This window comes from Synchiropus splendidus, chromosome 12 (genome assembly GCF_027744825.2).
Source record: "Synchiropus splendidus isolate RoL2022-P1 chromosome 12, RoL_Sspl_1.0, whole genome shotgun sequence".
Lineage (NCBI taxonomy): Eukaryota > Metazoa > Chordata > Actinopteri > Syngnathiformes > Callionymidae > Synchiropus > Synchiropus splendidus.
Window position 1 is genome coordinate 8,202,014 of NC_071345.1, and position 20,495 is coordinate 8,222,508.

A 20,495-nucleotide genomic window follows, 5' to 3' on the forward strand; every position below is an offset into this window, starting at 1 on the left:
GCCGATGGTTGTCACACACGGAGGCTTGTTTAATGAACGTAATGTGTGACCGATGGCCAGAAAAGTATACGTTCTTGCTAGTCTATTCCAGACATTACGGTAAAGTCCCACTTAACCACACCCATTCAATCAAATGTGAAGGAAAAAAAAAAAAAAAAAAAAAATATATATATATATATATATATATATATATATATATATATATATCAACAGTCATTTAAAAAAGCAATAGAATGTTGAGGCAGAAATGTAATATCCGACTAAACACACAATCATGTTCTTACAATGTTTTTCGTGTAAATGCCCTTTAATATACTTCCTTAAACCCTCCATCTGAAGAAACAACGCCCAGATGTTGAAAAATAGAATTTGTTGCAAATAATCACCACCTTTTATTTAATAAAATATAATCATCAATTGATACATAACTGATACATCTAGAAAAGCCTTTTTTCAGTGCATACTTTTTCTTAGCATTCATTTTTTGTTAAAAAAATTTTATTTCCTCTAAGTGTCCCTAATCATATGAAATTTGAAGATGTGTATTGCGTTAAACGTATGGATCTGCCTTTAGTTTTAAAGGACGAAGGAATGTGAGTCTTGCACATCATGCGGTATTTATCGATGTACACGAGTCCCTGGCCGACCCCAGACCCTCCCAATTTAACTGTAGATAGCCTAAAGCGGGTCTATAGAAGAACGACCTTTACTTGTATGTTATTTGACGAGGCATTAAAGGACAAAAGTTAACGGCCTGATTTGAATTCAACGTTTATAAGTGCTGGCAGTCGTGAACGAGCGTGCGCGTAACCGCTCCTTGGGTCTTCCTCTTCAGGGTGATGCGTTCAGAGGAATCATGGAGCACAAAAATATACAGTTTTTTTTTTTCATTGTTATTTTTGCTCGTGGTTAATAAATCCATATATACGCTCAGATGCGTTTTTATATTATATAATAATGAGTCGTTTTGGTCATGTTCTATTCGTATGCATCGATTGGTGACGCCTACTATAGCGAGCAAGCTTCGAAATTCCGACCGCACGTGAAGGCAGGCTGCTTCCATCAACACGCTGTTGTGAATTAACTTCAGTTTGCTTCGTCTCCGGCTGCCAACTCGGAAACTGTAGTTCCACTACAGAAAGACGAGATTTATCCCCAAGCAAAGAATCGACTGAGAATGAAGTTATCCGTAATTCGCAGGGCTTGCGGCAGCCTTCGGAACCATCCGTTGAGTCATGGAAACCGGGTCAGTGTGTCGTCGCGGAGATGCCCGCTGGCCGGTCCGACCGTCTTGGTCCGAACTGCGAGCACGGCTGCCGGCAGCGTCACCAAGACAAAAGGAAGCTACTTCACCAAAGAAGACACCGTTCAGATCAACAGCCTTATACGGTAAACGAGACGTTTTTGCTCGATGAACTAAGCTTCCTCCTGAAGCGTGTTTCTTTGATGTCATGTGGGTTTTGTAAGTGTGCCATTTAAGAACATTTAACGAACTAAAACAAAGGTTTAAAACTGGTATCGAGTGGAGTTTGGCTAACGAGCGATAACACACGTGCCGCCGCCACCCCCCCCTCTCCTCCATCGTCAGCTGATGTAACTCCTCGCCTGCCTTGCCTTGGCGGAGATCAGCTGGAGAGTAGTTTCATTCAAGTAGTTTCATTAAATAAGATGCTCATTGGGAGTTATGATTTATTTTAACTCTCAATAAAAAAAACATATAAAGCAATGTACATCAATCTGTCAACTTAAACACAGTAATATACCTTAGTAAAAACAATTCAAATTCAAGTCTGCTGTGTGTAAACACATTTTATATTCTTATTAATATTATTGTGACGTGTACTTGCATTTAAAAGTACAAGGAAAAATCTTGGTATGATAAGAATTAATCTTGTACTTTCTTTTGCACAGTATGCTTCTCTATAAACACATTTGCTTTCAGTAATAGAAAAAAAAATGTATATACCGTGTGCACTAGTAGTATATAGATGAGTGTACTTATTGTATTTTTGTAAACTTAAAATTTTGTCTGAAATACATTGTAATTACATGTTTTTTCCACCTATCTTGGTAGCAGATATATGGCTGTAGCTTTGGTAAGTGTTGCTGTTGCATCATGAAACAGATACACTATGAGTACATGACTCATTAGTACTGGGTCAGAAGCTATCACGCACAGTCTAATAGTGAAATAATTTAGTAAGAACATTGTAGAATTTGATTTTAATAATTCTTGGGATCCAAAAAAGTTTGGGGAGCCTGACATGAGGGTCGTGGTTGTTGTTGTTATTGGTTGTCTTTTTCATCTCGACTGAAATGTAATAAGCAGACGCATGGAGAAGGGGCATAATTTGCTCTCGCATTTTAAGATTCTACATCATTAACACATTATTCCATCTCTCACAGAGATGCCATTGATATTCCCAAGAAGTCCTTGGCGACTCTCCATCAAAGAAATCCACAAGTGCAGCCTCTTCTGGCCATCGTTCAGGTATTGTAGCCGAAAGCGCTTGTGCTAAACAGGCGTGTGTCCCTAAAATTCTTTGGCAGAATTGAAGCACCGGAGTGACCTTTTCATCCTCATCAAAATATGTCCAAATGTGTCCTGAGTTTTTAAGGTCATCTGGCACCACACTTGGCTTCTGCTCCACATATGGATAATGGTTATGCAGCAGCTAACATTTCAGTCCTGTAAACCCGCTTGATAAGGCTGCTGTTACAGTGACCCCTGAGAGTGGAACCCCTGGTGAAAAAAGAAGTCCCTTCATCCGTGGCTTTAGAATGTGTTGCTGATATGTTATTGATTTGTCTGACAAGATGTCGCTGTTGCGTCTTTGGTGACAACGCTCTTGTGGTCTCCTGCCTCAGTGTTCGGCGATAGCTCGTGTCTCTGTCCTTCCTGACCCAGTGTTTATCTACAGATTGTGTTCTGTCTTTAATCTGAGTGTATCAGCCGCAGTGTGTGTCTTGGGAGCAAATGAATTAATTGACTTCAGAGATCCAAATTACTACATTGGTTCAATGTTCGACAGCAGTTGTTCAGTACAGATGTGTGACTCAATCTAATCAAACAAACCTTGAATCAAGTCTCAGTAACTACTAATCTAATTATACTTTTATTTTGTACTTAAAAAGGTGTTGTAAACAATGGAACCAGAATCAGATTTGGAGAAAACTATACAGTGTTAATACGTGGTTACAATGTTGTGTGTGAATATACTCTCCATGATGATAATGTATCAACACAAAAATCTATTTTCAAACTTCTTTTAATCAATTGATGTGATCTTTCACTATTTTTGTCAACATCAAAGGGCGATGAGGATGACCGTTCGTTGGAGATTACCAAGAAAATGGCAGGAAAGGTGAGGCTGAGTGTGAGGTGATTGCGGTGGTGAAAGTAAGACCAGCCTTCTTTAACTGTAACTTTCAAACGTGTACGCACAGATTGGCGTCAACGTCACCCAGATTTGTTTAGCAAAGGACTTCACTGAAGATGAAGTAAGTGACTGACAAACTGTTGCCCTTTTGTTTTGGCAAGTCCGTGCATGATAAGCAATTAGTTTGTTCGCTTATAAAGCAACGTGAACAGCGTGATGACACATGTTGTGTTGTTTAATTGTATTCTGAATGCTTGTCTTGTCTTGCCAGATCATAGAGGAGCTGTTGAAGCTGAACGAGGACCCCAAGGTGCACGGGATCTACCTGCACCTTCCCTCTGCCAGTCTCACAGACCGAGTGCTCAACACCCTGAAGCCTGAAAAGGACATAGATGGGTGAGAGTCTTTTCTGTCTCTTTTAATACAGAAAAATTGGTGACTACAGACTCTTTACTGTTTACCGTTTGTTTGTGGGCTTTTTCTTCTTCAATTACAAGCCTCAAAAAGTACACAACCCAAACCAAAAAAGACTCCTCTGCACATGAAGTAAATTGTGGCTGCGCTCAAATAAGAGCCATGTGGCCAGAGTTAAGGGGAAATGTAGCTCATTGAAAGATGCTCGTGCTTTATTAAAGCAAGTCAATTTGAAAATTTGTATTTTAAGGTGCATAATTCTGAGTTGGGAACAAAAGTGTGAGTTTGGGGCTCAGCGCACGAAAGCTGTCCATTTTGTGTCAGTGTTAATTTCATAAGCAGGGCCAGGTTGTCACTTTTTAGCCTGCGACATTGGTCGGTGGAATGTAGTGCACAGTTGAATAAAGGAAAACATCTGAACCAGGCTAGGGTCTTGTGCAGGTGTGCTCTGTACCATTTTAAGGAAGTGGTCTCACTCAAACCCCAGATCCAGCTCTTGCAAAAACCCCTATGTTTCTGTGTTACATGTTACGCTTTTCATTTTAACAGGGTGTCATACTCGAACATTGGACGTCTCTTTCAAGATGATAATAGCAGAGGCTTTGTGCCACCAGCAGTCAGCGCTGTTGTGTCAGAGTTGGAGAAACATGGTGAGCAGCGTGACTTGTTTGCCTTCATTTTGGATTTACACAATTAAAACAACGTGATTTCTTTTATTTCTGTTTTTGGCAGACGTTCTGTCTGAGGGGAAAACTGTGCTGCTTGTCGGATCTGAAGGACCCCTGGGATTGGCCCTGCAGTCTCAAATAGAAAGAAGGGGAAACGTGATTTTCAAGTGTAAATCAAATTCAAAGAGTCTTCAGAGACAGGCACGTATGAATGTTTGCTCTTGGAGTTGCATGAATCAGACCTTTCATACCTGGCGGTGGAGTTCCAATTACCTGCCACTAGGGGTCAGAGTCTGTCTTTAGAACTACAGACAGTATCTTCATTTGCAAATCTGATTACATGAAGTCACTGCACTATTTATATATATATTTATACATAATTGTCATAAAAGATGTTTTAAGAGCATCTGTTTTCTATTGATGTGTATCAGATTCTAGTGTTGTTTCTGCCAGTATTTAATCAGCCTTTGTAATTTGACTCTCAAGATGATGCAAGCGGATGCGGTGGTCCTGTGTGGAGCAGGAAACGATGTCCCTCCTTCCTGGATCCGACCAGGAGTGCCATTTATCAAGTGCGAGTCTGCACTGGATACTGGTATGAAATGTTGCATCATTTTCTGGGTTAAATGTCCAATAGCTTTAGAACTGCTGGACATTCATGGCTTGAAATCCATTGGTGTGAGCCACAGGTGGTCTTAGCTTTTATATGATTTATATGACTGAAGTGTCCAAAATTGAGGTCATTGTTCTCTTGTCTTGCTTTTCTTTTCACAGATTTGTGTCATTTCATCGACTTGTACATGTCCACTTCCCATATTTTAATTGTAAATTCTGATCTAACTTTTATTTTATCTTACTTTTTAACTTTAACTTGGCCTGCATCAAAAAAGTATTTTGAACTTGAGGATTAATAAAGTATTTCTGACGTGTTGTGTGACACTTTTCTCAGATGACTTCAGCTCAGAGAGCTCCTGCTTACTTTACAACACTGCAGTGCACAGGATACAGGTAAACACTCCATCTAAAATCCGACTGTTGTGTTTCATTTCCGTGTGACTGTATCAAATGTTTGTCCAGAATGTTGTTCATAGTAGCAGCAGGTGGCAAAAAGAGCAACAGTACCGACCGTGGAAGCTGCGCGGCCTCAAACTTCAGCCCCTCACACCCGTACCAAGGTGCAGAGCAATGTTGCCTACTCCTACTCATGATTAAAGACTGTTAAAATTACTTTCTCGTTGGAGTATTTAGAGTTTCTTACATAAGGTCTTTAGCTCATTTTTTTCTGTTTCTTCACTGTCCTCAGTGACATTGAGATTTCCAGAGCCCAAACACCAAAGTCGGTCAACCAGCTGGCTGAAGAGATCGGCTTGTTACCTGAGGAGCTTGAAGCGTATGGCAGGAACAAAGCAAAGGTCCAACTCTCCCTGCTTGAGCGTCTTCACAAGCAGCCTGATGGGAACTATGTGCTTGTTGCAGGGTGTGTGTTATTTTTCTCCTCTTTTGCCATACAGCTGAAGAAGTCAAGTTGACATATCTTGTCTTCCCTAGCATAACTCCGACTCCACTTGGAGAAGGCAAAAGCACAGTGACAATCGGCTTGGTTCAAGCCCTCTCAGCTCACCTCCAACTCAACTCCTTCGCGTGTCTCAGACAACCATCCCAAGGTCCTACTTTTGGAGTCAAAGGTCAGCAATGATGGAAGCATTACCATGTTGGGTCAGAATGTTAAAGCATCACTAAGAAGACTACATTGTTATAATTTGATTATCAGTCAGTGTTAATGTGAAGCTAAACTAAATTGTGCAATTTGGGGCTCACTATTACTGAGCTCCTGTTGAAGTTCAATCTAGTTATACCTGTTATTGAATGAACCCTCATTGTGTATCCTCCTCCTCAAAACACCACAAAGAATTTGGGAGGAATCCAGCAGTTGAGAATGTTTCATGGTCCAGTTTGATAAGCTATCTTTATCAGCCAGAGGCTTACATTTCACTTGCTGCTGCTATTTGAGCGCGGATGTGAAAGTTCACCCTGAGTCCAGAACATAGGTTTGACATCTCACTGCAATCTCAATATTTCTGTCTTCAGGGGGCGCTGCTGGCGGAGGATATGCCCAAGTGATTCCTATGGAAGAGGTAAAGGTTTTGGATTCATGAATGCTAATATATTATATATTATAATATATAACATATTATATATTGTCTGATGACAAGACAATATATAATATATATTATATTATATATAATATATATTGGCGTGACCATGGAGGAGGATCTAGATAAGGCTTGCTGTGCCTAGACAAGATTTCAATGAGTGTATTGTCATCTTTGTTGTGCTTTTATCAATTCCTATTCTTCTTATCCTGTATTTCAGTTCAACCTCCATCTCACTGGAGACATTCATGCTATCACGGCAGCCAACAATCTGGTGGCGGCAGCCATAGATGCCAGGATGCTTCATGAAGCGACTCAATCAGACAAGGTGACGAAAATTTGTATTTGTTCATCATGGTTTCAATGTTAAAAATATTGTGGTAAACGTGTGTGTAGATGTTTAGAGTGTACAACAGCATGGATTGACAGTATATGTTTGAACTGCATGTTACAGGCACTGTTCAACCGACTGGTCCCTTCAGTAAATGGCGTTCGGAAATTTTCTCCAATCCAGATCGCCAGACTGAATGTAAGTTTTAATCATTTTTTTTTGGGGGGGGGGGGAGAGGGAATGTCCAGTCTGTTCTCTAGGACAACAAGTGTGAATGAATGTGGCATCTCAAAAGTGTTTGGAGAGCAGGTGTTATTTGTAGAAGTCCTTTAACAGATTCTGGAAGGTAGAATGGCTGTGTTGGAGCGGCATCTCATATCATAGCTGCTACAGTTCGGGCTCAATATTATTGGGTTTTGTAAGAAGACACAACAATTTGTCTGATTGTGCTCAGTTACTTACCACAAGCTACTGAGTGGTAATCATTTGTGAACCATAAGCTTCACTTTTTTCCACCAGCAGAGGTCCTCGGGAGCTTTTTTTCCTTATTGCTTATGGAGTTGACTGATTTACTGAGATGAACTTTGCAAGGGTATCACTTCATATGGTCAGTATCAGTCAATTATCCATGTGATTTCAGCGTCTTGGCATCAACAAAGAAGACCCGACGTCACTGACCTCAGCTGAGATCAGCAGCTTTGTCCGGTTGGACCTCGATCCTTCAAAAATAACCTGGCAGAGAGGTACTGAACCACATACACTTTGCTGGTCAAATTAAGCAAACTATTTTAAAACAGGAATGAGGAGCTTATGTGATGGTCCAGAATTTGATATTTTTTCCCCTAAAAAATGAATTTTAAAAAGAATCAATTGTAAAATTTGAAATCAACAAATCAAAGGAGGGTTGAAACAAAACATTCAGTTGATTATTGTTTATTGTGTCATCTGTTGTGGTTCAAACGCAATGAGTTCTCGGTCAGTTCTGCTGGAACGCTTTCTCTTTTGTCCATTTCTTTTGATCATGAATGAAATAAATTCTACGCCTCTCACACACACCCAACTTCAGTCAAAACTTTTGGATAAACAAGCGCACTTGCGTCAAATCTTCCGTCCCGATTGTCCCATGACTCTTGTTTATTTTCAAATTGCGGAATGTAGTATTAATGGAAAAACGAAATGCATTTGTCAGACTTGTTTTTCCATGGTCCCAATGGGTTGGAGGTTAGCTGTTGATGATGGGGAATTTACGCCAGCCCTCGACATGTGATTCGCAGAACCCAAGCGCTGGAAATCAAAAGCACATTTACCTCCTAATGTTTGTGGGTGCGACTGTTTTCACAGAGCAGGCAGGTTTTGTATTCACATCAAAGCCACTTGTTTGACACATATGGCTACCAGTCTTGAAAGCTCAACCACATTCAGCCACACTATCGAAACACACTGACTGCTGAGTCAGCGTTTTATTAAAAAAAACTATACCACTAAAGGAATCAAAATCAGAAAGCTTTTGGCTTGAGTCCCCCAATCTCCCAAAAAAATCAGTTTCAGAGGGATACGCTGTAGAGTCTCTAACTACAGCCATGGTGACCTGTCTCTTATAATAAGGCATGATTTGTTTTACAGTGGTCGACACCAATGACCGGTTCCTGAGGAAGATCACAGTTGGCCAAGCAACCACTGAAAAGGGGCAGATCAGAGAGGTAACGATGAGACTGAAGTTGTCATCTGCTTGGTATCCCTTTTAAGTTTTCCTGGAGTGTCCATTTGGTCTGAAATGTCTGTCTCTGGGATTTTTTTCTCTTCTGTCACAAGGTAATGAGGTGGTGAACATCTTACATTTCAGTTATTCAAGTGCATTGGCTTGCCATTTAAAGCCTGGACTCTGTCAGTGATTCTCTCTGCTCTACAATGTGTCTGTTATTATAGACATGCGAAATGAAATCCTCTTAAAAAAGCATTTTGCTCCAATAGGATATAGGCTAGGCTAAAACAACAAATATTCTAAAAGGAAAAATGATCCAGCCACCCTTACACACGCCTCAAACAGCCTCTGGACTTGTTCAGCATATGCTTATATTTACAGCCATCGTTCTGTTCTGCCCTTTGTCCTCCACCTTTGCTGGGAACACTATAGCCCCAGAGGGTATTGGAGCTGGTGTGAGAATAGAAACAATATGTCACATGGTGGATTGTGTGTGCAAAGTAATCGTTTTCCTGCCTTGTCAATTTCATGTGCTGCGAAAACGGCCTTTAAAAGACGTTTCTCTTAACCCTACTCCAGACTGGGTTCGACATCGCCGTCGCGAGTGAGATCATGGCCATCCTGGCCCTTGCAGACAGTCTGGAGGACATGAAAACAAGACTGGCACGTATGGTGGTGGGGACCAGCCGTGCTGGAACGCCAGTCACCGCAGAGGACCTGGTGAGTGACGCTGTGTGATCAGTAGTTGCAGGCCAAATAAACTATGATCAGTCGGCAGCTCTATCAAGCCATATTTCAGCTCCAACCACAACGAGGTAAAAAGTAAACACCACCTTTTTCAAACACCTTTCAGCAGTATCATTTGACAGTGTCAGCTGGTTCTGCTTTCCCACGGACATCTGTGTTTTTTCAGTTGTAAAATATGTGGTCGACGCTATATGGTTACATTAGTCTTCCTGATTAGGCGTGATGAGAAAACACCAGTGATCTGAAGGGACTGGAGGGGAAGTGCAATGTTTGGCATCAATTCATCAGTCATTTAAAGGCATATAGGACAATGTGCTAAAGTTATTGTTTAATAAACCAGTAGATGAAGTCATGAGTGCACCCAAGTCTCCTGCATCATAGATGGACGTTTCCTCTGGTGGTGTGAGTAATGTTCAGTTACTTTAACATTAATAATATTTAAGTTCCTGTTGGTGGGTTTTACTGTACAAACATCAATTCAATAGAGGGCTTTTTAGTGTTACAGTCAAATTCACTTACCATTTGTTAAAGATGACTCAAGACCCCTGGTCATCACTGTCAAGCTTTGACACGAGTATAATGATACATATCTGCAATGATGCCTACGTTTGGACACACATTTTCAGAAAACCTTCTCTGAAACTTCCCCATTCAAGTTTTGTGTTGCTTCCACCATAAGTTGTTGTCAGAGTAACCATCTCTAAGATTTAATAAAGCCTGATTTCTATTCAACAAATCTAATATTTGATATTTGTCGCTCAGTGAAACTGTGTTCTCCACTCTCCAGGGCGTGAGCGGGGCACTGGCCGTGTTGATGAAAGACGCCATCAAGCCAACACTGATGCAAACGCTCGAGGTGAGTTTTGACCTGTTTTGGCTCCTAAAGAATGAAATGAAAGATGTCATGGATTTATCTTGTCATCAGCCAAGCAATGCAAAAGCCTTTCTCTCTGTCATCTGATTTTAATATAGTTACAATTCATAAGGAACCATTTTTATTTGGGTGTAGCATCATAACCCATTTCTCCGCTTCTTGCAACATCTGGCTTTATTTTAAACTTTGCTGAGGATCAGTAGACGTGCATGCAGAGCAAACACAGACTCATATGTGGCTGTAATCACTTCCAAACTTTGCATGTATGGATAAAAAATTCAAATACACTGCAGAGGTTTATAGACGAAATTAATGTCTTACAAGGCACTTATCCGAAACGTCTACTTTATAGACTTCTGGGTCCTTAAATCTGTGCATGAAAACGTCTGGAGACAGTTTGTTGCGAGTGTATTGTAAAAATGTATATATGAGTAGATGATGAGCATTTTTAAGACTGTAAAATGAATTCCACTGGCCTCTTTTTTTGGTCATTAGTCATTGGTGTTCTTCCATTATCTTGTGATTTAATGGTTTTTGGGTGTGGGCTGTGGAAATGAAGCGTCACAGCTTGTGTTTTTCTAGTAGTAAAGAGAGTGAAAAGAGCGCGGCCAGTCGAGGTCCTCTACGTTTCTGTTGTTTTTAAAAGGAAGCGTTGCAGTGCCGTTGTGTGAAACTATTTCCTCTGTGGTTTTCCTGTGATCTGGTCCGGCACCTGATATCTAGGCTAACTGAAATTCTGGGTTCCACGTGAAATCTCCAGCGACTTCTTCCAACGTGGCCTCTGTAGGGGCTTTAAATCCAGTGAGTCTGTAGTGTGTACGTGTCATCTATGTGAACCTCAGCCACGGCGCGTTCTTTAAACATCCTGTCTACGTGAAGGTACAGAGGACTTTTTTGCTGTGTACATTCTGACTAGGGGACGTAAAGATCGAAATCTTGGTTCTCACCGAAAGCCAATGGGAGCAACAATTGAAGTGATTCTGCCGACAAAACTCTGCCTTCCTGTTTTTGTTCTTCTCACCTGCTGCGGTTCATTTTCAATCACTTGATAGAAAAAGTCAATTTCATTCACTGGTGTATTTGCTGAATCACATCCTTTCGAACGGATATGGAAAACAGAATGTGGAAAGTGTTGAGTGCAAAAGTTGCCAGCACCTGGAAATGTGCGCAACACATTACGTCGGCAATATTCCTGATAGACTGGCCAAATATTATTGTACGTGTTGAATCATAAATCCTTTGTGCACATCCAGTAAATGTTGCTGCCCCTAACTGCTATCCATTGGCACACTGTTAAGCGCATGAAAACTTTAGTCATAAGCAATATGGCCGACGAAGGAGTTGCAGTGCACCATATGACAACAATATTTTCCTAATCTAGTAAAAGTTGAGTTGTGATTTTGTGAATTGTACTTCTCACAAACAAACTTTCATTGGGTGTTGGAATTCATATATTAGTGTCAGCTTATTGAGTGTTTGAATCAACGTTATCGATGACCACACTTGTCATTCTATCTGAATTGTAAGGTGTTTACATTGTCTGGGTCAAATCCCTTTCCTAATTTCCTTGTTTATTTACCACACCTTATTGTTTCAGGGCACGCCAGTGTTTGTCCACGCCGGGCCGTTTGCCAACATTGCCCACGGCAACTCATCGGTGCTTGCTGACAAGCTGGCGCTGAAGTTGGTTGGACGGGACGGCTTCGTGGGTAAGACAACCTCCTAATTCGCTTAGAAACCTTTGCCCTACATTCATCCGAGCTGCGCTTTGTGGTTTATTCAACCTGTCGGCAGTTGACTCCTGTTTTTACTCGACTGCTTCACAACTTTCTTGGAAACGGGTGGAAAGATTGCGTAATAACATGGGATAGAGGAAGGAAGCAGGTTGATCATCCCGAGAGCGCCAGGAATGCTTAGAGTAAACCACACTAATCCCTTCAATGTCAAAGTGTGCTTGAGCTTGTGTTGCGTCTCTTCACTCTGGCTTCAGAGAATGCATGAAAAATCTTACATCTCAGTGTAATGTTTTGATGGGAGGACACAGGTGCCGGAAGTTTGATCCGTTGTTTCATACATTTCTGCGAAGCTTCACCATCAGGGTTGTCCGTGTGTGTGTTTGTTACCTGACTCTCAGGTATGCAAGGAACTTAACCTCCCACCCTTCCCTCTCCGCAGCGCAGCCCCATCCAGCCTCCGCTCCTCATTATTTCTCAATGCTCTCATTACTCCCTAAACATGAAACTGAAAGCCCTGATTGATGATTATTGCCAATAATTTAATCTGCTGTGGGTCTGCTTCTTTCCAGATTCCATTTAACTGTCGTTAAAATGCAATCTCCCCTTTTCCTTTAAATAGAAAGCAAGTGAAGTAGCATAGCGTATTGGCAATTTCATAGTGAATTTTCCAGGCATTATAATTGTCAATCAAAAGACAAACATTGTATTTAAATGGTGTGAAATGCAAGTCCAGTCCTCACAGGGTTGCTGTCGTCTGTCTGCCTTCGAAAGACCATGAACTCTTTCTGAACCTGACGATGGAAATGGGGCTGTGTATGAACCAACTCACTGCTGGGCTTGATCAAGCCGTGTTTTTTTGGGGTTCTTCTCAGAATCGAATTGGTTTGAAAGTGAAAGAATGCCTGGTGTGTAGTGGGACATTCCAGATGTGAGGATTCCAAGTCCTTAGATTAATCTTGAATGCTAACAATCAGTTGTTATGAGCCGACTGAGATTCTTCTCTCACTCACACTCCCGCATCAAACGTGCAAGAGCTCCTGCCATGTCCAGTCCCTTCTGGCGTGGAGTTTCTTTTTAAACTGCATGTCACTCAAATAATGCACCGGAACGAGATCTTTTAGTTAAAGCTAATCCCCTGAATATTTTGTGCAGTAGACTTAAACACAGTGACGTTGAGTTCCACAAAGTGTTTAAGTTCAACGGCAGTACCACACAAATATACACTGAAAGTATCAGGGAAACCTTATCTTCACAAGGCTCCAATTCCAGGTGCACCATTTGCTTTGTTTGGACCGCATTCAACAGTTCAGTGTTTTCAAGTTCGGCCATATCAGAAGGCTGTTTCTTATACAGAGAACCACTCTGTAGTGCGCCGCTATTCAAATAAACATTAACGCTCTGCTCATGCCCTTGGTTCGAAAACATCACTCATTAGTTAGCTTGCATTCTATTCACTGTTTTAAAGTAAAAAAATGTTTCTTAACTTTAATGTTATCTTCTTTGCCGTGGCAGTTACTGAAGCTGGATTTGGGGCAGACATCGGCATGGAGAAGTTCTTCAACATCAAATGTCGAGCCTCCGGTTTGAGACCCAATGTCGTGGTGTTGGTTGCCACAGTTAGAGCGCTGAAGATGCACGGAGGTGGCCCAAATGTAGGTGATGGGTGATGTCAGTGTCACAATTCCAAGAGTTCTGTAGATAATTGTCATGAATTTGTTACGGCTCTAAACAAAGTTAATAATCCATAATCGAACTGTGAGCATGAATATATCTGAATATATGGCTTCATCTTAACCTTTAATTTGCTGTTGCACACAAACCAAATGTGAAGACATCAGTCATCATTTGATTTATATTCTATATTCTTCTATATCTATAGGTGTCCGCAGGTGCTCCTCTCCCCAAAGAGTACATCGATGAGGTATGACAGGCAAAGATGTAAACGCAGGATGCATGATATGTACAGTCAAACTTTCTTGTGACTCATTTGTGCCGTTGACCTGAATTACTTTGCATTTGAGCCAGAATGTTGTTGAAAAAAGGAACATTTTGGCAATTTCTGCTCATTCACCAATGCAAGACTCTTATTATGAGTCATGTGCCCATGAATATTGTTTGCTGCTTGCAGTGTTTTTGATTGAACTCATGACAATCCAGATGATGGGAATCTTACTGATGTAGCTCTGGAGACGTGACGTCACTCAAGTCTCATTGATCAGCCAGAGAAGATTCTGAACAGGGGAAAGTAATTTAATAATAAATGAAAGATGAAGTTGAAAGATGTAATTCCTAAAGTTGACTAAGGAATCACGGGTAGGTCCAGCAGCATCATCTCAGTTTTGCTGAGTAAACAATTCTTCAACTTGCATCCCTTGTTGATGTTTATTCAGTGCTGTGATGATGATGTACAATCAAAAGTAGTGAAGTTGTGTGTAAGACTTGAACCTTCTTGGCTCACTTTTGACCAATTTCATTGAAGTTTTATCTTTGGCCGAGTTGCTTTAGAAACAGCATTTCAAGCCTCAGTTTCAGTGGTGAACTGTCTATCTTTTCAGAACCTCTCCCTGGTGGATGGTGGCTGCCACAGCAATCTGAGGAAGCAGATCCAGATTGCCCATCTCTTTGGAGTCCCGGTCGTTGTGGCGCTCAATGTTTTCAAGTAAGATTGGCCTTTGCAATAGAGAACCTCTTTTTTTCAGTGTGAGAAGACAAATTCTTTATTTTAAGGAAGACCTTGAAAGTCTATTTTCTTCACTTGCTTGCTTACTTGAACTTCATTTGACCTTCAGGACGGACACTCAGGCTGAGATCGACCTCGTCTGCAAGTTGGCAAGAGAGTGTGGGGCTTCTGACGCAGTTCCGTGCCGCCACTGGTCCCAGGGAGGTCGTGGTTCTGTGGAGTTAGCCAAAGCTGTGAAAGAAGCTGCCAGCAGACCGAGTGACTTTCAGTTCCTCTACGACATTGAGGTGAGAGCAGACGCACTGTTGAACTCAGACAGAGGATATATTATGAGTAGAGTGCTTCAACATTTATGAACCAATGTGTGAGTCATTTAGTGTTTATTATCTGTCCATGAGGATACAAAAGCAATAAATGATTAAATCAAAGAATGGCATAAGGAACTAGAGAAACTTATAGGGGAAATGGACTGTCTGAAAGGGACCATCAGCATCTTGTAATTAGTCAAGAAGATGTGTCATGTTATTGTTTCCGCTTCCCTTCTCATGACATATTGGCGTCTCAGGGAAGTCCCCTTCACTGTTACGACGCCTTCTTTTATCGTCCTCTGGACTGTGGTGAAAACATCAGCAGGATTCAGTTATCAAATTTAGGAAAAAGTGAATAAATAAAATGTATTAAATTACATTTATTCGGGTGTTATGTGCCTGTGTTGTGACCAATTCACAGTAGATTATGTCTGATACAAGGACAATAAAATTTAGCTGGAAATCATGTTTAGGTCGAATATTTTAATGATCTGTTCAGGTCCTTTCTGGTTGCCATTTGGTCAGAACTGAATCTACACTTTTGATTTTTGTAGTTCTTGTTAATGGCTGATAAAGTCTGTCACACAGTCACGTTGTTGCCTTGAATATTGTATGATATCATTACTCATCTCCTCTTTACTGTAGATGCCAATAGCAGAGAAGATCAGAACCATTGCTCAGAAAGTGTATGGTGCTGATGACATCAAGCTTTCCCCTGAGGCAGAGGCCAAGATCGAGTACTACACTCAGCAGGTGATGTCATCGGAACCTGAACCTGAACCTGAACTGCATTTAGCTCCATCCACCATTAGTTAACATGTGTTTATGTTCTTTTGCAGGGCTTCTGTCAGTTACCCGTCTGCATGGCCAAGACACACCTGTCTCTCTCCCATATGCCAGACAAGAAGGGGGCGCCCACCGGATTCGTTCTACCCATCCGAGATGTCCGTGCCAGCATCGGAGCAGGTTTCATCTATCCACTCGTGGGAACGGTATGTTGCTTTAAAAACATAGTGACACACGTTAGAGATGAAGATCATTATGAATACAAAAGAAGACAGTATTGGAGATATATGAAGATTAGAACGATGTAGATTGTCTATTTAATGATTTTTTTTTAAAGAAACACAGACTTCCATGTGCAGTCTCATGTCTGCTGTCATTGATTCTATGTGACATGTGGAAGGTCCCGGGTCTTTGACCTTAATTGTGGCTACATTGTGTTTTTCTCCAGCATGTGGTTCGACCATTATCATGCGGGTTTGTCACCAGACTCAAGTGCCTAAGGGAGCCCTGTGAAAAGTAGTTTCCTGCACTAACTATCTAAGAAATGTGTAGTTCAGTCGTAATTATTTGCCACCTTTCCACGTGTAGAAATTCAGCCTCATCTTTTTGCGTCGTCATGGAGTCTGTGGGGCCTCAGTGGTGAGACAGCAGGATGAAGCTCTGTGTTGATAATAAGCAGGAAGGAAGAGGGCTCCTCAGCGTTCTGCCCCCCGCTGTTTGACCAGTGCGCCCAAGGGCTGGGCTTTGATAGGCTGAGGCGAAGGTGTCAACCGCAGGGCGCTCTGCAGCGTCTCATGTGGCGTCTGCCAAATCTCCCGACTGCTGCTTTGATCTCTGGTGGCCTGCAGAGTCGTGGGGACATTGACGACCCTTGAACCTAAACGGAGTCTCCTAGTGGTTCTTTGAACTTCCTGCTCAGCGTCTCACACCGGTTTATAAAATATAATTTGGTTGCAATCTACAGACAGTCTTCTGTTCCGTAATCAAGTTAGGTGAGGTGATCTCTGCCTCGCATGGCTTCCAAAAATGCAAACTCTCATCAATCTCTGTGAATGGGAGACCAGAGTGGCGCTTCAGGCTGGGAAAGCAGTAAGGGGTCTTCAGAGTCAAGAATGAGGAAGGGGCTGATGTAATTCGTCTAAAATGTGAGGGAGGGGTTGCCAAAGAACAATTGGTCTCTATTGAGTTCATATCCTGTGAGAACTGCTTCCACTGCTCCACTGAACGCTGAAGTGTCTGGCACTTGGATGGAGTACAAGTGTATTTGTTATTGTCTAATTCCTGTACATTAGCCCCAAAACTGAACTCTGATATTGTCGATTAACAATACTAGAGTCCCAGAGGAAGGACAACAACTTCCTGATGTTAACAAACACGTAAATGAGAACCGCAGTGGTTCTTTGGAAATGTTTACAAAACGTATCAGTATTTCTATGTCCGCTTCACATCTCCTTTATACAGTGGTAGTTTTTCCCTCACTATCCTCACTTGTCTGCTCCAGTGCACCCTGACAACGATTTAATAAATGATTTAAAAAATAATTGCGAAACTTGACTCATCTTATGGAACTTACTGCCTACTGTGTAAAATAACTGATTGAAACTGAGTGAAATTGAATACGTTTTTCTGAAGACAGAGTTGTCGTGTGTCTTAAATTTGCAAAGCACATCTCTGACCTTTAGCCTCATCTTGTTTTGTCTTGTTCAAGCTACAGCAGAGAGAGCTCAGGCCATCAGTCTCCTAATGGAATCCATTAGATTATGTTGTTACTGAGTGGTATTGAATTCCTGTAACTCTTCATCTGAAGGAATTCGGAGGTGTCTTGTTACTATATTAACGTAGTCTTCGTCACACTCCAGCCTGCAACTCTCCTGCCGGTTACAGGCTTGTGTTTACGTGCTGTTCTGCGTTTCCTTAGACAGGAAATAGGCTGTTCACTTCCTCCTGTCTCATATCCACTAATGGGCCCATAAAACTGGTCCTGGGTCAGAAAGAAGGGGGCATGTGAGGAATGTCGCCCCTTGTTTATTATTTATTTTTGAGTCGGAGAACTTTGACTTTTTGAGGCGTTTAGAGGATCACAACTGTGCTGCTAATGCAGTGCACTGACGTGTTTCATGAAAGCTGTTCTCATATGAAGTCAAAACATCAAACTCAATTACGCATCAGCACATGTGACGAGAAGAGATTTGCATGTTCTTCACTTCCCATCACTGAGATGCAATTACCAGGGTACTTTTCCTCTTACTCAATCAGTTCCCTGAACGTTTCACATGTCCCTCCCATGACAGGAGCCGCTGGCAGCTCCTTGAGTCACACAATTCTAAACAACGTCCAAACTGACGCCTCGTCCACACTCATTTTTTGACAGTGTTTCGGAATAGATCTTGGACCAGCGGATGACCTCCAGATACTCCAGGTTCTGGGCGCAGCAGCCATAGTCCAGATTCACCAGAAACCTCCAGAGCGTCTGTGGTTTCCAGGGCAACCAAGAGACATGATAGACGCATAATGTCTGTCTACTGCCTTGGGTCTGCCTTGAGGCCTCCTCCCAGTGGGACATGCCTGGATAACCTATATGTTTCATAGGTTAAATGTCCGAGCCACCTCAACTGGCTTGGTGAGAAGGAACAGCAGTCCTAATCCGAGTCTCTCCCTGATGACTGAGTTCTTCAGAGAGAGTGTAGCTCCACCAGAGAAGCAAGAGCTTCCTCACCTTCCAGTGGCTCAATAGTCAGTCCAAACAGTCACAAGCCTGTGGACTTGTGAAGAGCTGTAAACAATACAAGGCATGTGATTCCCTTATTTGTTAGAGAAGATGAGGAGGTGACCACATGTTAAATGCGCTGTCAAGATTAGAATCAAATTTAAGATGCATGAAATTCCTGCGACATTAGTGGCTCGTGATTTCCTCTCTTGTCTATGTGGGAACCAGCCTGTAATCTTCAGGCGCTGTGAACGACAAACACACCACTGACTGCTGTTGGATTCATCACTGGATAAGTGAAGGTTGTCAGCACGTCGTCTGCCAGGTCGAAATAAGTCTAGATTATAGTCTTTGAACCTGGAACTGTTGTTGTCATACAGGTTCTTATAGACAGCTGTGCTGTCGCTACAGTCCTGATATGACTTGTCCACCGTGCTGGAGACTGTAGTTAAGTGTTGTAGCCAGATTATTTGGGATGTTTAATGGTGTTTTGATAGAAATTATCAGCCACAATGTGACCCTCAGTATGACCTCATACTGAGACAAAGAGCTTGTTTTTATTATGCCAGGTTTTTCCACTGTCTTGCAATCCAGCCCTCTGTCGGAGACCAGTCAAGCCTGATGATACCCCACAACCCGAACACGTGAAAGCACCGGACTGTCCTGAAGTCAGGTGTCGCTGATGCCTAACTGTAGACTGATCAGGAGCTTCTGCTCTTCTTCCAGATGAGCACCATGCCAGGCCTTCCCACACGACCTTGTTTCTACGACATCGACCTTGACCCAGTCACAGAGGAAATCACCGGCCTCTTCTGAGCAACTCCTCTCCAGTCTACCTCAACGGTGTCTTCACCCACACACCAACAGATGAATCATTACTGCCAGTCAGCCATGAAGCTCATTGGTCTACTCATTAAGTGCTTCCTTTCCCAGCAACCATCATTTGTCTCCTGCATCTTAAACAGTGTATACTTCATTCATTCCCACTGCTCGAAGGCCATTAGCGTTCACAGTGGTTGATGGAGACCTATGTCTCTGATGCTGTATTTACTCATGTAATCAGCCAAAGATGACCTCTGACCTCCTCCTTCTGTTCCTACATCTGAAAGGCGTCTTCTGTAAACATCGCTCATGTACTTGTTGTGACTGTTTGACTGATGTCTTTTTTTACATTTTAATTTTATTTTTTTAATGGCGGATGACAATACATGAACGCTGATCAAAACTCTCTTTACTGTCCTCAGTTTAAGTGTTTTAGGCTGTGATTGTTACACACCGAGTGAGTCCTGTGGTGGGCAAGTGTGGCCACTGCCTCCCGTCCGATGATCTTGGAAGTGCTACTAACTCATATAGCTCAATTGAGTTTTACTGATGAATGAATGCGTGTTTGTCGTTCACTGACAGAAGAACACAGTCACCTCATAGAGGCTCAGGTTAATAACAAGTTCATCATAACAATGCCATTCTGTATTTGTTAAGCATACTTTTATACATGTTTTATCAGCTTGCTTTTATACATGCGAGATGTTACACGACAGGAAACCAATGTTACGTGCAATTCTTTTAGAGTCCTTAAGGTCTTCACTATTGTTTCCAAAACTACTTGTTACTGGTATATTTAAGAGACCTCTTTGTGCTTTAAATAATGTGTACAAGAATTGTCCAATGTATGATGTGTGTGCCTTGAAGGAAAAAAAAAGTAAAACCTACCATCAGATTTGTGTTTTGTCTGTTTTCTTTTTCGACTTGTGTGTTGTCTCAGTCCCCATTTATTAAACACATTTCCTGTTTTTGCTCCGAAGTGCCACTCTGCAACCTTTTGAGGTTTTCTGTTGTGCGTGAACTGTCCCTGAGAGCCAATGAGGGGGCGCGCCAGCAGCACCCCAGGGTGCAGCATCTGTCATTATGAGGTGTTTGCTACATGCAGCCAGAGTACATGTGTGCACATGTGTCATAGTTTGCATTCCCCACCTGCCAAGTCTGTTATTTTGAGGTTTTTTTTCTTTTTT

The 20,495-nt window shown here is 41.9% G+C and overlaps 1 protein-coding gene across 1 annotated transcript; it reads left to right on the top strand.

Moving 5' to 3' along the window:
• Positions 1–931: 931 nt before the first annotated feature.
• mthfd1l (methylenetetrahydrofolate dehydrogenase (NADP+ dependent) 1 like) lies at positions 932–20,203 on the top strand. The gene is made up of 27 exons (XM_053881268.1): positions 932–1,389; positions 2,407–2,491; positions 3,315–3,365; positions 3,448–3,501; positions 3,652–3,776; positions 4,344–4,444; positions 4,527–4,663; positions 4,949–5,057; positions 5,412–5,470; positions 5,540–5,637; positions 5,766–5,939; positions 6,011–6,147; positions 6,551–6,597; positions 6,836–6,943; positions 7,070–7,144; positions 7,587–7,689; positions 8,570–8,646; positions 9,228–9,368; positions 10,183–10,251; positions 11,867–11,978; positions 13,518–13,657; positions 13,885–13,926; positions 14,561–14,664; positions 14,795–14,972; positions 15,639–15,746; positions 15,833–15,985; positions 19,213–20,203. The coding sequence occupies exons 1-27, from the start codon at positions 1,178–1,180 to the stop codon at positions 19,300–19,302; spliced, it is 2,889 nt and encodes a 962-aa protein (XP_053737243.1). The 5' UTR covers positions 932–1,177; the 3' UTR covers positions 19,303–20,203.
• Positions 20,204–20,495: the final 292 nt, after the last annotated feature.

Bases quoted from the DNA above. Each gene is read 5' to 3' on its own strand.
- mthfd1l (XM_053881268.1), top strand. From the start codon at position 1,178: ATGAAGTTATCCGTAATTCGCAGGGCTTGCGGCAGCCTTCGGAACCAT. The intron at 6,148-6,550 runs GTCAGCAATGAT...TTCTGTCTTCAG, and splicing joins TCCTACTTTTGGAGTCAAAG to GGGGCGCTGCTGGCGGAGGA. The intron at 6,598-6,835 runs GTAAAGGTTTTG...CCTGTATTTCAG, and splicing joins AAGTGATTCCTATGGAAGAG to TTCAACCTCCATCTCACTGG.